This window comes from Rhipicephalus microplus, chromosome 8, assembly GCF_043290135.1.
Source record: "Rhipicephalus microplus isolate Deutch F79 chromosome 8, USDA_Rmic, whole genome shotgun sequence".
NCBI classification, from domain to species: Eukaryota; Metazoa; Arthropoda; class Arachnida; order Ixodida; family Ixodidae; genus Rhipicephalus; species Rhipicephalus microplus.
The window spans coordinates 104,561,181-104,574,696 of record NC_134707.1 but is presented as its reverse complement, the minus strand read 5'-3'; the positions used below and the strand labels follow the sequence as shown (position 1 = coordinate 104,574,696).

The 13,516-nt window shown below is 44.3% G+C and overlaps 1 protein-coding gene across 1 annotated transcript; it reads left to right on the top strand.

The window, feature by feature from the left end:
• Positions 1–2,944: 2,944 nt before the first annotated feature.
• LOC119186594 (TNF receptor-associated factor 6-like) lies at positions 2,945–13,135 on the top strand. Its single transcript, XM_075872444.1, has 2 exons — positions 2,945–3,338; positions 11,580–13,135. The coding sequence occupies exons 1-2, from the start codon at positions 3,054–3,056 to the stop codon at positions 12,786–12,788; spliced, it is 1,494 nt and encodes a 497-aa protein (XP_075728559.1). The 5' UTR covers positions 2,945–3,053; the 3' UTR covers positions 12,789–13,135.
• Positions 13,136–13,516: the final 381 nt, after the last annotated feature.

Sequence of the window (13,516 nt, the reverse complement as noted above, 5' to 3'; positions counted from 1 at the left end):
GTTGACTTAATCAGCACGAAGCATATTATGTCGTTGAAATAGAGGTGCTGTCCTCCAGTTTGCGTGATTTCTTTTGTGGCTGGTATACAGCTGGAAAGCTTTTATCTGTAGAAGTACAAGCTTCTCACAGTTTCTTTAGTTATCGTTTTCCACGCCAGAGCTCCGTAGCAAAGCTTAGATTGCAAAAGGCAATTGTACACCTTTTGTTTCAACCATAGTGGAATCAGTTTAAAAATTCTGTGCATAATACGAAAACGTTTTGATAAGTGTATACCCAGTTGGCTAATATGTGCATTCCAGCTTAACTATTCATTAAATGTTACTCAAATAAACTTTCGGTTTGTTATTTGCTCCAGTTTCAATCCTGCATAAGCATTGGTTATTTCCTGATCGATGGGTGTATTGCGGGACCTAAATTTAATGTATTTTGTCTCTGAGAATCTGCTCTGCGAATTGAATTGTGCGGCTAATGGAACAAGCGCTGATATTTGTGCCCCCCTTGGCGCTGCCTAAAGAAACCAGTGCTTTTCTTATCTTGTATACTAGTCCACACATGAGTGTAAAAGTGCTTTGCAGCTTGTGACTTCTGCTAGTTATGGATTTTGGTGGGCCATCGTAATATATCAAAAACACGACAATTGGAGTGCACTTGATGGCAGCCGTCGACGGTTTGCGTGTCACCATGGTATGCTTCTTTTGTTTTTGTCGTTTTTTATACTTTGAAGCTCTGCACAGATGCATAATATATTGCCGTGTCGAAATTACACATGCATATGTAACAACGACATCTCGGGTTTTACGTCCAAAAACAACCATATGTTTATGAGAGACTCCCCACTGGAGGGATTCAGACATAGGATCTATCTAGAGTTCTTTGACGTCTACTGACATCGCACTGCACACAGGCGTCTACCATTTGGTCTCCATCGAAATGTGAGCAACGCGGCCGGAATCAAACTCGTGCCTTTCGTGTCAGCAGCGGAGCACTTTAGCCGTTACACCAATGCGGCTGACTGCTGCAAATGTGGCTCGTGTAGCAAGTGTAAAAATGAATGGCGTAACGTCCTCAGATCGGGTGGTCAAGGTCGGCCAGGCCTGAGGACCATAGCTTAAAAATTTGCCCCGTATCTGCATGTTATTCTGCAGATGTCGTCAAAAGGCGAAAGTCTTGCGTCTGGAGAGATTGAACAAAACGTTTATTTCATGTTCTACTAAAAAAAAAATCGGTGAATGGTGATCTGGAGGTGCGGCGTTAGAGTGCCTCGAGCGTGCAGCGGAGGCGAACGAGCGCACTAAGTCACGTCAAACGTGAGACATGAGCGCAATCTGGCCGTTATCTCGGAAACCTAGACGCGTGGCTCTTAGACGGGCGTGCGCACCGTATCAGAGGTGACAAGGTGTAGAACGCAAGGCGACGGGCAAGTGCCACCACCATGTCGTCTTAGCAGAGCATTGGAAACACTTCCCTTTTCGTGCAAGCGTTGCAGAGTCAGCGGCGCGTGACAAACGCTACGGTCCTCAGAATAACTTATGTATGCTGGTTCTAGTAAAAGGCGCACATGCAGAATATATACGTGTTGTTATGGTGCCTTAGATATGCGCGATAATTGCTTTGTATTTGGCTATCGCAGAAGTATTGACGCTGAAGCTTGAGCAACATTGCGTGGCACTGCGGATTGGGTCGGTCATTTGGGGTGTCCGCTGCTGCCGTTTGAAATTGCCGGTAACGTTAAGCGTGGACAAATAGACAATTGTACAGACAGACAAAACTTTTTGTTTAGAAGGTTCCCAAGAAAAACTATCCTCTTTAAAAAAGCGAGGATTACCTAATTACAGGCCCTACCTTGCAGCCACAAGAGCTGCGTGGCAGTGATATCATCAAATTCGGTCTCACGAAATTGGCACATCAACCATTTGTAAAGTGGTTCTTGGGTGCCCCGAGACTGACCACAGCTCCACGCTGACATGCATACGTATGAACTATCGATAACGGACTTGTCGGCCTTTAGCTAGTACTGATACGCCAGTATAACGTTTTGTCCAGATCAGTCGTCCTTTTAATTTGCCTCAATTTCTTTTCGCCATGATACGAACGCATGACCAACCACTCACGTTCAGGCTACGAGACGTGATTGATTAAGCATATTGCAAACTGCACTGGCGCACACTGATGCCACTTCTGCAACGTATCAAGTTTTTTGTTCGTCGAAGATATAGACACAAATAAAGAAAAAAACAGAGTTACGGAAAGAAGAAACTAGCAGAGACAATATCAGACATGGTCACAGCGCATACACAAAAAAAACTGACTGTTAGGGTGCTAGAAAGAAGCAGCGACAAAAATACTTGTCAACAACGTAGTGAAATACGCAGGGACGAAAAAGTGACAAAGAGAAGCACCGCTAGAGACTAAAAAAAAAGAAAAGTGGCAAACATGGCACGCACAGCCCAAGCATTACGCCTCATTTTCTTCATAGAAGAATCTTAAATTTTGTGTAATTCCTTCGCCTTCTCGAAACTTCAAAAATACTTCTGAGATAATTCAGATAAGTATATTCACATGTGAATGATAGCCAAATAAGGTTTTGTTACGACACCTTTGCCCCGACCAGCTATGATTCTAACTCTAGTAATACACACGCAAAGTCAAATTCGACCACTTTCGCACTCTATAGGCCAATCAACAGACCACACGAGTGCGCTGTCAGCACCTCATGAGCAGGAGTTGACTACGGCAGTTTATTTTTAAATGTCTCTGTTTTGAAACACCTTAACATTTTCCTTGTTTTTAAATATATTCTTTCGTGCGATTGTCATAGTACGGTCTGCCTTCGTCACACAGCCGCTCTTTAGCTCTGAGTTTATTTGCGCAACGTGGGCGTATAATCCCGATATGAGAAGTGGGAACCAAGGGTTGGCTTCAAGCCGACTGCAAGACTTATCAGCGTGATAGCAGTCATGGAAACCGCCACTTCGATAAAAAATTGACGTTGTTCTGCGTTCCAACAGGTGGATGTTGCCCTGATTCTGGAAACGCTGAAGGTGCATTCGCCATGCTCACTTCGACACAGCGGTGCACCGTAGTTGGTTTTTCGAATGAGTTAGACTGGAGACCACTGAGCTTTGTGGAGCCCCTTCCGTCGTATCGAGTATGCCAAGCCTGTGGACTAGTGCCCAGAGTGACAGCACTGTTGCCCTGTCTACACGTTTTCTGCAAGAGCTGCTTCGAACAGTGCCGCCTTGATTCCGGCCACTGCTGTCTTCTTGACGGTCAACCTGCCAGCACAGAAGATGTCGAATGGAGAGAGTTTCCAGTGAGAAACCTTCTCAAGCGCATGGTAAGCGAAGGGATGAACCCTCGGCTAGTATGGTAAACATTCAAGTATTGTGACTGAAAGAGCCAAACGAGGGAGTAGAAATAAAAACATTTGTGCTTTCCAGATGATACGAGGTTTACGTCGGCTTATATCATTTTGATTTTTTTGATATTGCGAGCTCAATTCTTAGCTTCCCTAAAGGTAGATTTTTGCGCAATAACAAGCTGCGGCGAAGCCATGTCAGAAGAGTCAGAGATCTGGGCCTGTTGCATTTTGCAACTTTTTAATACATGCTTAGGCTGTAGTGTTCTCACTAAAGGGTTGCAAGATGAAGTCGGTGCGCAACAAAGACTTTTGCTACGCGTGGAAACAGCTTTGACATTTTATGTCTGAATTTATGCTCTGATAAAATGGCGGAGTTAACGAAACTTCCCCCCCCCCCCAAAAAAAATAAGATAATTCTCTCAGAAATGCAACTTTTATTATGCAGCAATAGATATGGCACCACGATGAAAGCATTGGCGCGGCATACGCAGTATTGTATTTCATTAAAGTGAGTAAGAATGAGGCCATGCAGAAAAAAGAATTTGGGTTTCGAGTATACGCACTGTGTAGGGCAGTTTTGTAGTGTGTGATAGCAGCGCCAGGAGAAGCATTATTGTTTCGTCGTATACGGCAAGGGAGACAGCCGCTCGTGTGCCTCTCCCTGCTTCAGGTGGACGAAAAATAAACGCTCTAATAAGGAATAAAGGTGCATGGGTGAAAACTATACTAAGCCGTTTAGGGTAGCTACCTCCCTCCATCTGTACAGTAGATGCTGCTTTACTGCCGGAAAAAAGTAGTCTTCTTGCTCTCTTTAACACAAATATATAGTGGGCAATGTCTTTCATCTGAGGTCTCTTATCTCTGAACTACTTACGGAAACAATTGAAAAAGAAATATAAGGTATACGCGCGTAGCTTTTCTTTGCCAAGTACCGAACCGACACGTGGCGCTGCGCTGAGCATGAATCTTCCAAATTATCGTGTTAAAAGCCATTGCATGCACGAAATTAGTGACTGTTTTGTGCTGCCACCATCTTTGCCATTGCAGTGAATGTCGAGTGTGTTCCGTTGTTGCTGCTTATTTTCGGGAATACGTCAAAGTTCCTGGTCGTAGATCTCAGACTGTCACTGTCGGCCGGTGCGTTGCTTGTGTTCAAGAACTCACGGTGAGAGCAAGGACTAAAGATAGGCGTTCGACTTCGAACCAAATCAAGGCATACTCCTTGGGGAGTCAGTTGTCCTGTTACAGAAGCATGCTAGTGCTCGAAACTACTTATAAAATATTCTAGAGACCCCAGGTCTTAGAAAAATTATTTCATTCGAAACAGCTAATGTAATGTCTATGCTGAATCTCTTGGCTATGAGAGAAGTGCTATAGGATGTGTGTAGATATGCATCTTTTTGTAAGTCTAGTAGTTGTGTGTACATCGTAGTTTACCAAAAATGTCAAAAACACTGACCTTTAGGGGGAAACTTATCAGCTGATGTAACGTCAGGACTGACGTAGGAGCACAGGCGTCGGCATTATTAAAAACGACACGTTACGGTGCAATGAACTGAATATGATAGGTAACTTGCGTTTGCTTCCGGCACTGGGGTCAAGAAACACTTCAATATAGTTTTAGAAATTATGGAAATAAAAATGCGATGTTTACTAGCCTAAAAACGTTGCATTTATCATATATATATATATATATATATATATATATATATATATATATATATACATTGGGCTAACATTGCAGCCTATTTCACAATATCATCACATGACGCCTGTGTCATAGGAGTACAAGTGTGATATTTATTGCTCCGTATTGGTGGTATACACCAATCACTGCAACCATTTTACATTTGACAGACATTATGCCTGCATAATGTGTTCTTTCAAAACAGTGTAAAGACCTGGCATGATTTTGTAGCAATATACATGACTTCCACCGAGAAAGTCCGGTCGAATTCCTGCTCGGCTCCTTACTTTTATACTTCACATTCATCCAGCCAACGCTGCCCATATGGCTTTTCTTAACGCGCTGGCATTTAATTTACCTATGTTCGTTCTTGACGTTCCTGTATAGCCCAGCCGCGGTGGTCTAGTGGCTCAGGTACTCGGCTGATGACCCGCAGGTCGCGGGTTCGATTCGCGGCTGCGGCGGCTGCATTTCCGATGGAGGCGGATATGTTGTCGGCCCGTGTACTCAGATTTGAGTGCACGTTAAAGAACCCCAGGTGGTCAAAATTTCCGGAGCCCTCCACTACGGCGTCTCTCATAATCAAATGGGGGTTTTGGGACGTTAAACCCCACAAATCAATCAATGACGTTCCTGTATAAATGAAAATGATCAGTCATCGGTGGGCACACCCGAATACCATAGATTGTTGTCTACGAGTATGTTACATGTCTATAGAGGAAAGCGTTGACGGCGTGCGTGACGTTTTCATTGTATTCGCGTCTTGATCCCACAGTCGTATTTGTAAAACCTGCACCTTCCCACTGTTTAATCAAAAAAAGCCAGATGCGCCTGATCCAGCAATTCACACCCTCTATCTAACCCTTTCCTTTTTTCGCCCATTGCCTAGTCTTCGCGTGTGGTTTGCGGTCATGGGGAAGAAAGCCCCTCTTGCTGTGCCTCTAGACGGGAATGAGATAACGTAATTTTTGTTTGATTGTGTCCAAATCAGTGGGGCGGCGCCTTGCCTTCGTCGTGATCAAAATCTTGGTGGTCCCGCTGGCTTTGTAAGTAAAACGTTGCTTTCAGATAGCGCGTCGTTATTCGTGGCGCTACGCGGGACGCAAATGGAGACGCGTCACGTTGACGCCGCTGCATAAATAGCGCTGTGAGGTGGCGGCACCCATGCTTCGACCCATGAAGGAGGGGCGTGAAGGAACAAATCTGAAAGACTCGTAATAAGGGAGAGGGACACACGTCTATCGCATCTCCTGGCGAAAGTGCTAGGAAGCACGCGTGACGCAAGCAGCCCTACCCCTCATGCAATGCCGCATTACGACCACTCCTTGAACTAATGCGAACCGACGGGTCTCGTGTAAAAGCGCACGTTTGCACTGGCAATAAATGAAGTTAAGGAGGTACTGGTCAAAACCCTCTTCATCTTCTATAGCAATTTACAGCAAGCTAAGGAGGCAATCACAAAGGCACGAAGACGTGGGTGACTGCATAGATAGATTGATTGATTGATTGATTGATTGATTGATTGATTGATTGATTGATCGATTGATTGATTGATTGATTGATTGATTGATGGATGGATGGATGGATGGATGGATGGAGTGATGGATGGATGGAGTGATTGACGGAGAGGTGGATGAATGGAGTGATTGAGAGGTGGATGGATAGAGTGATTGACGGAGAGGTGGATGGATGGAGTGATTGACGGAGAGGTGGATGAATGGAGTGATTGACGGAGAGGTGGATGAATGGAGTGATTGAAGGAGAGGTGGATGAATGGAGTGATTGACGGAAAGATGGATGGATGGAGTGATTGATGGAGAGATGGATGGATGGAGTGATTGATGGAGAGATGGATGGATGGAGTGATTGATGGAGAGATGGATGGATGGAGTGATTGATGGAGAGATGGATGGATGGAGTGATTGATGGAGAGATGGATGGATGGAGTGATTGATGGAGAGATGGATTGATTGTGAGATAGATAAATAGATACATAATCGTACAATGCAACACAAACGCTTTTCTAACGCGCTGCCTTGATATGGTGGCTAAATAGTGAAGTGAAGGAGCGCTACTGAATAGGGGGTAAGTTGGCTGTCGTTTTCTAGCCTGGACCCATGACAATTACCGCCGCCATGCGCACCAAGTGGCTGGCAATGGGCCAAAAAGGCACCGTAACACACCTAAGTACAAACGCTCCTTGCCTTCAACTTAACTCGCCGCCGCCTTAAGGCAGGGCGCTTGAAATACATTTGTGCTGCGTTGGCACAGCTAAGGACACCGCGTTTGAAGCGCGTTTCTGTTGCATTAGAGTCCGTGACGTACTGTTGTTAGAGATCTGGCCAGCCGCCACCGCAGCTGATTTCGTTTGCTCAAACCACGATTAAGAGTGGCACGTTCGCGGTGCGCGAATGCGCCACTCACGGGGCTCCTTTTAGGGACGAAGCTCCTTATAGCGGCACCCGTTCGTCCCTCGTAGCTGTAGTAGTAAACGTAGTGTGTAATTAGTCTTGAATTTTGACTTCCAAGGTGGTGCCTGTCACAGATTTTCTCTGTGCGTTTTTGAACAAAAAAAATTCGCAGCGTGCGCGTTAACTAAAAGCCGAATTCTCATGTCCCTCATTCCCCCTTAGCAGCCAATGGCATGTACATTGAGCACTATCTGGCAAGAAAGGGTTGCTACGTTATACTCGCTGGGGATAACCTCCTCTGTTTAGAAAGGTTTAGCGAGTGTTGGGCCGCAGTGCCATGAATACAGTGAACTAGTATATACCATGAACTCGAGGTGCTTAAAGGTGGGAAGTAGACACGAAGCGCAAGCCGTAAGAAAGTGTGCGTGTGCCAGCTCTCGTTTGGTCCTTCGAATGTCTGCTGTATGGCGGTGCATATGCGGAGTATATGATGAACAGATGCGAGACGGTGGTACCTGGAGTGTTGAATACATGAACGAACGGACACACAGACAGATGCATGGACGGACTCACGAATGGCTGCACCGACGGATAGACGCATGGACGGACGCAGGGACGGATGCAAGGACGAACGCAGGGATGGATGCACAGATGGACGTGCGGACGCACGAACAGACGCACGCGTGGACAGGCGAGTGGACGCGCGGACGGTCACACAGATGGACGCATGGACGGACGGAAGCAAGAACGAATGGAAGGACGGATGCTTCGCTCCACTCTCCATCATTCACTCCGTGGATATGTTGCCATTTTTTTTATTTTGCGGGCTTTTTTGGTATACGTGAGACTTTCTTTATGGAAAATAATGTAACGGTAGGTTTCTGAGGACACCCTTGAGCTTTTAATTGAATTGGTCACCTAAAGGCAATATTCAGCAAATTAGTTACCTAGTTGCCATTAACAAATTTATATCTAGCAGACCAGAAATGGTGTGTAGTGCGCAAATGGCTGTAAATAATAGGCAATTAATTTCAGTCAGCTACCTTTAATGTTTATATTTTAACCCTTGGCTAATTATTACTGGAGCACTCGGCATATGCGCATTTAATTCTGGGAGCTCCAGTTAGGGCCGCCAGGGTCCATTTCAGCGAGTGTAGAACACTCCTTTTGCTTGTTGGCATGGCGTAGCCCGTTATCTAATCACGACCTGGGAGCTGACGAATGATTCTTCACAAGCTACTTGAAGACATCGAGTGTGCCACAACAAGACTCGCTTTGAGTGAAAGAAATTGTAAATTTAAAACCCCACTTCTCATCGTTAGACACGATATCTTTGAGAACTAACAGACAATGGTGCATAGAGAGGTATAGGTGGCGTTCCAAGAAGTAATTGCAAAGCAAATGCAAAGAAAAGAAAGTGGATGAAAAGATAACTTGTCATTTGCGTAACTCAAACGTGCAACTTTAAGATAGCGCGTCCTATGCTCTATGCCAGTGAGCAACGTGGTAGAGCATCGTGGAAGAGCATCGTTTCTTCTGTATTTTAATATGCACAACAAACGACGGGACTGTGTGGCGTCAAACCGCAAATGAAGAAGAAAACAGCTTGCATTAGTGATAAAATACAGAGGTGCCTCGGAGAGCACCCAAGTGAGAACCCAGCTCCATCCAGAATAGTTTTGTTATATCGTTTTTAATGCTTATTTAACACTATAGCAGTTCCCCACACCGGCTTCGGTGACAACTGACACCCTTGTCGTGATCTCACAACAGCTCTCGCTAGAATGACCACACTCGTGGCTGATGTTTGAAGCAATCTGTAGTCGAGAATGTTCCCACTTTCTCGAGTTTTCTCAAGAAGGTTTCATAGATAATTTTGGCAATAAATTACACTGTTCTCGGCTTTACTGTTCGGTACGTGCGAGAGTGAGCAGTTCTTTCAGCCACGAGTCCAACCTTTCAGCTGTCAGTGCTGGATCAGAGAAGCTCGTGTTAAACACTTGTCATCTAAACATCCGGTTTAAATTTTCTTTTGTACACACAAAAAGAATGTCACAGCTAAACGTCCTATGTTGTGTTAAACAGTATTGCAGTGTTACGGAGCGTATACGTACGCTTGGTGCTGTCGAGCAGCGAGTATGATTGAAACACATCGTAAGGTTGTCTGAAGCATCGTACACTTCTGAAGCGTCCTACGTACCTGCTTTTATGCGAGGAAGATCTGGATGCTCCGAGACGTTTTGCTACTCTATCTTTTGAGGATCGTGAATACATTCTTTTGTTGGGGGTTCGACTCTTTTTGCGTAACTAGTTTCGGAAACGCTAAACGGCAGTCGCCTTTGCAGCTTTTCCCACAAGATATTACTTTTGCCCAATATACCTGATTAGTGTTATTATGGCGCTTTTATAGTGAACACTCCAGTAGTGTTTCTCCCGATGCCTGACCGTTTGTGAATGTGGCCTCAAAAGGCTTGCACACGAATATTCGGCAGTTTCATGGCATGACGAATTCCGGAGGTTCCATTCTTACGGTAGCTATTAGCGCGAAATACACTCGAGAGACGAACAAGCTTTGCCCTTGTTCATCTCTCGTGTTTGGTTCGCGTAAAAGCTACCGTAAGAATAAACCAACACGCCCATAAAGTCACTCTACTGATGTTCTATTCTAAGGAGCAGTTTGCACTGCACTGCTCACAGTTCACAATTCGATAGATTTGTGTTGAATCTTCGGGCGCATGAAGTACGCAGATAGCATTATCGCTATTGAGATGTTTGAGTGCGCCACTATGCAAGGAGGGCACGCAGTTGCTAGCAGATAAACTGTTTAAAAGTAACATGGTTAATTACGTGTCTGCATATAAGAGACTGGTGCACTAAAGCCATCTTGTTTTTATCAGACAATGGCTTCGTTCCTGCCCCTCCCCGAAAGCTTACCGACACTATTCCGCATTTTTAGAAGATTGGAGGAACTGGAAGCTGTCTGCAGCTCACGTGTTCAGCTCATCTTCAACCAAGTGTCAGCATCACATGATTATGACAAATGACGCGTTGGTACCATCGCGAATTCGGGCTACCTTAGACGCCATGATTACATCAACCCATGGCGGGAAATGTTTGGCTTCCTGAAGGTTTACGCCTTAGATAAGCTGTAGGTAACTCTTCCACTTCCACGAGACACCTGAAGCTTTGCCTTTAAATATATAAGGCAACCTGAGCGTGACTGTTTTTGGATCTGTTAGTAATTTTTTTGTATTTTATTGCTCACTCTTTGTATAACATGTTAATCCGGAGTTCGGCGTGGACTTCAGCCGCTACATACCACTGGCTATTGTGATCTAGGTTTTCTGCCAGTGATGGTTACGAAAAACTCGGCAGCTGTCCTCGCCCCCAGCAGCTCGAAGCAACCATGCGGATCGTATCTTCTATAGCTTGCGATGAAAAACGTTTCTGCGTAAAAGATATTTTTGCAAAAAAACTGTTGAAGAATTGCCGAATAAGCGCAAAAAGATTGGCAGAAACCTACCTGACATTTCATAGTCTTCTACGCCTCTGCCCGCCTGTGCACGTTTGTTTATTTTTTATATGAGAAGAATCACTGCTTTCCTTCAATTTACTTTCCACATTATCCCTATTTCTCTGATTACCACTGCTTTCTTTAGGTTAAGGATAATTCCAATTTGTCAATATGACTATGGTAGATACTAATGAAGAATAAGATATATTCAGCTACTGTCAATTCATCTTGCCTAAATACTATACCTGTATCTTTGTTTACACTAGCTTATGAGCGCAAAAAGTACAGAGCTTCTAAAAAAGACACAAACACACAGCGCTGATTGTGCCTTTTCAATAAGTTCCATCTTTTTTGCGCTCATAAATCAGTCCCAATATTCATGAACTAACTCGCCAAAGCAACAGTTTTAACTGTATCTTCGGCTCTACTTACAAAAACATGCGATGACACATCAACCATGCTTTCTTTTTCATTTGCTTCAAGTGAAATGAACAGTGGTGTAAATTCTCAGCACGTAACAATGTTAACCTCCAGGACGTAGAAACTACCAGCCTTTGAAGAGACGTAAAAAAATATCTGAAGTAATTTGTTTCTCTCTCTTGCAGGTGAAATGCTGGAACGAAGACCGTGGTTGCGACGTTGTTTTGCCTGCATCGGAACTCAACAAACACTTTTGCAAAGATTGTGACCACCACTCCACTTCCTGTCCTAGATGTTCGATGGTCGTACGCTGTAATAGTGTGTGTGCCCACATGCAGAGCGAGTGCATGGATCACGCGATGTCGGCGCCAGCGGCGAGTCCTCAACTGAACTCATCTAGCCAGCATGCGACAATGATGGCTTTGAATGCAAACATGTGCACACGTGTAGGTCAAATCAAAGACACTTTAGACCACCTTACCCAGGAAAATATCACCCAAAGTAACTGCCTTAATGAGATTTCGCAGTACATGAACACGATGAAAGAAACACTTAAAGAAATATCACATAGAACTAGAGATTTGGGCAGTGTTGTGTCTGCCTCAGATGTATTACATAGCACAGTAACACTGAATCACCATGGCCAAATGTTACAAGAGCTTTCAGGAACAATAGGCAATTCACACGAAGCACTGAAAGATCTTTTATATGGCACGAAGCGATGTGTCGAAGAGCTGAAAGAAGACACAGCAACCACCCTGAGAGTGGATTTAAAAGAAATTGTTTGTGGTGAGGGGAGCGTGCTGAGGGAAGCAATGAGAAGAGATCTTGAGAATGTCAAAAAGGCAGCCTCCAGCAACTGCGCAGAAACTGTTGCCGCAATCCTTGAAGTGAAGGAGTGCGAGAACAAAGCCGGTTCGATTGTGAAAAATAAAGAAAAAATCTCAGCCTTAAGCTCAATTACGCTAAAACGACACGAGTTCTCTGTAGAAGGCCTGAACACATTTAAAGGCAGAGCACTTGCAAATGGGTTTTGTGCATATGAGAAGAAAAAAGTGTACACATCGGGTTATCTCTTGTCACCAGGCATATATTTTAAACGAGACGGACAACATGTTTTGATGTGTCCGCACATCAGGCTGCACAAAGGAATCATAGACAGTGTTCTTCAATGGCCCTTTGAGGAGAACTTTAGGCTGACCATCAAACATCCATCACAAAGCAAGGAGTGTCAGAGACTGGTGGTCGCTACTAATATTAAGGAATATGCGAGACCTGATACAGAGCGAAATGTTGGAGCATATTGTACTGCCCGCTCATTTCGCTTGGATGAACTGGAACGTGAAGGGTACATCGCGGACGACAAGCTTCAGGTAGTTTGGGAGCTTGTTTGAAAAACAATTCAAACTGAGAACTCGATTAGGTTAACTTGAAGAAACGATCTTGTGGCTCAGTCTGCAATAGCACTGCTGCCCCAAACGCATCCAATCCAAGTGAATTAGTTTGCAGCTGAGGTGTGCTTGCGGTACTAAGGACACTTAAGTATTCGTGCTACGTCTTTGTTGGTGTAAAATACAGCATGTTTTAGTTACTAATTTTCATTATCAATGTGTTTGAATCAAACACTTGAGCACTAGCTTCACACGGTATTGTAATCGTTTCGCGAAAACATCGGCACTGGTGTCGTTGGTTGTGGGCGCAAGATTGTCAAAGGTGCAAAATAAAGGGAATAAGAAATTTTCGCTCGAGTAGTAATGCTTGAAGTGACTTCAAAAAGAAAATTATCTGTGTATGCCTTGTAGTGAAAGAAACGTTAATAAAGCACGGCATATTGCGAGGCAGATGTGCACCGCGCCAGGTTTTGAAACATGTGAATGATTAAAGAGCGAAAGTTTTAGAGATACTCCCACAGAAAGGTACTCACTCATTTTACTATACTTAACCATGATTATAGGCGAAAACATAAAACACAAGCAGCCACCCACAACGAGTGAGAGGTCTATTGTTGTAGAAATCTGAGAAGTTAGCCGAAAATTAATTTCATGACGTGCTACTTAAGATTAGAAAAAAAGAAAAGTACTAAAAACAGTAGAGGAGAGGTGTGGTTGATGATAAGCTTGGT

Bases quoted from the DNA above. Each gene is read 5' to 3' on its own strand.
- LOC119186594 (XM_075872444.1), top strand. From the start codon at position 3,054: ATGCTCACTTCGACACAGCGGTGCACCGTAGTTGGTTTTTCGAATGAG. The intron at 3,339-11,579 runs GTAAGCGAAGGG...TCTCTCTTGCAG, and splicing joins GAAACCTTCTCAAGCGCATG to GTGAAATGCTGGAACGAAGA.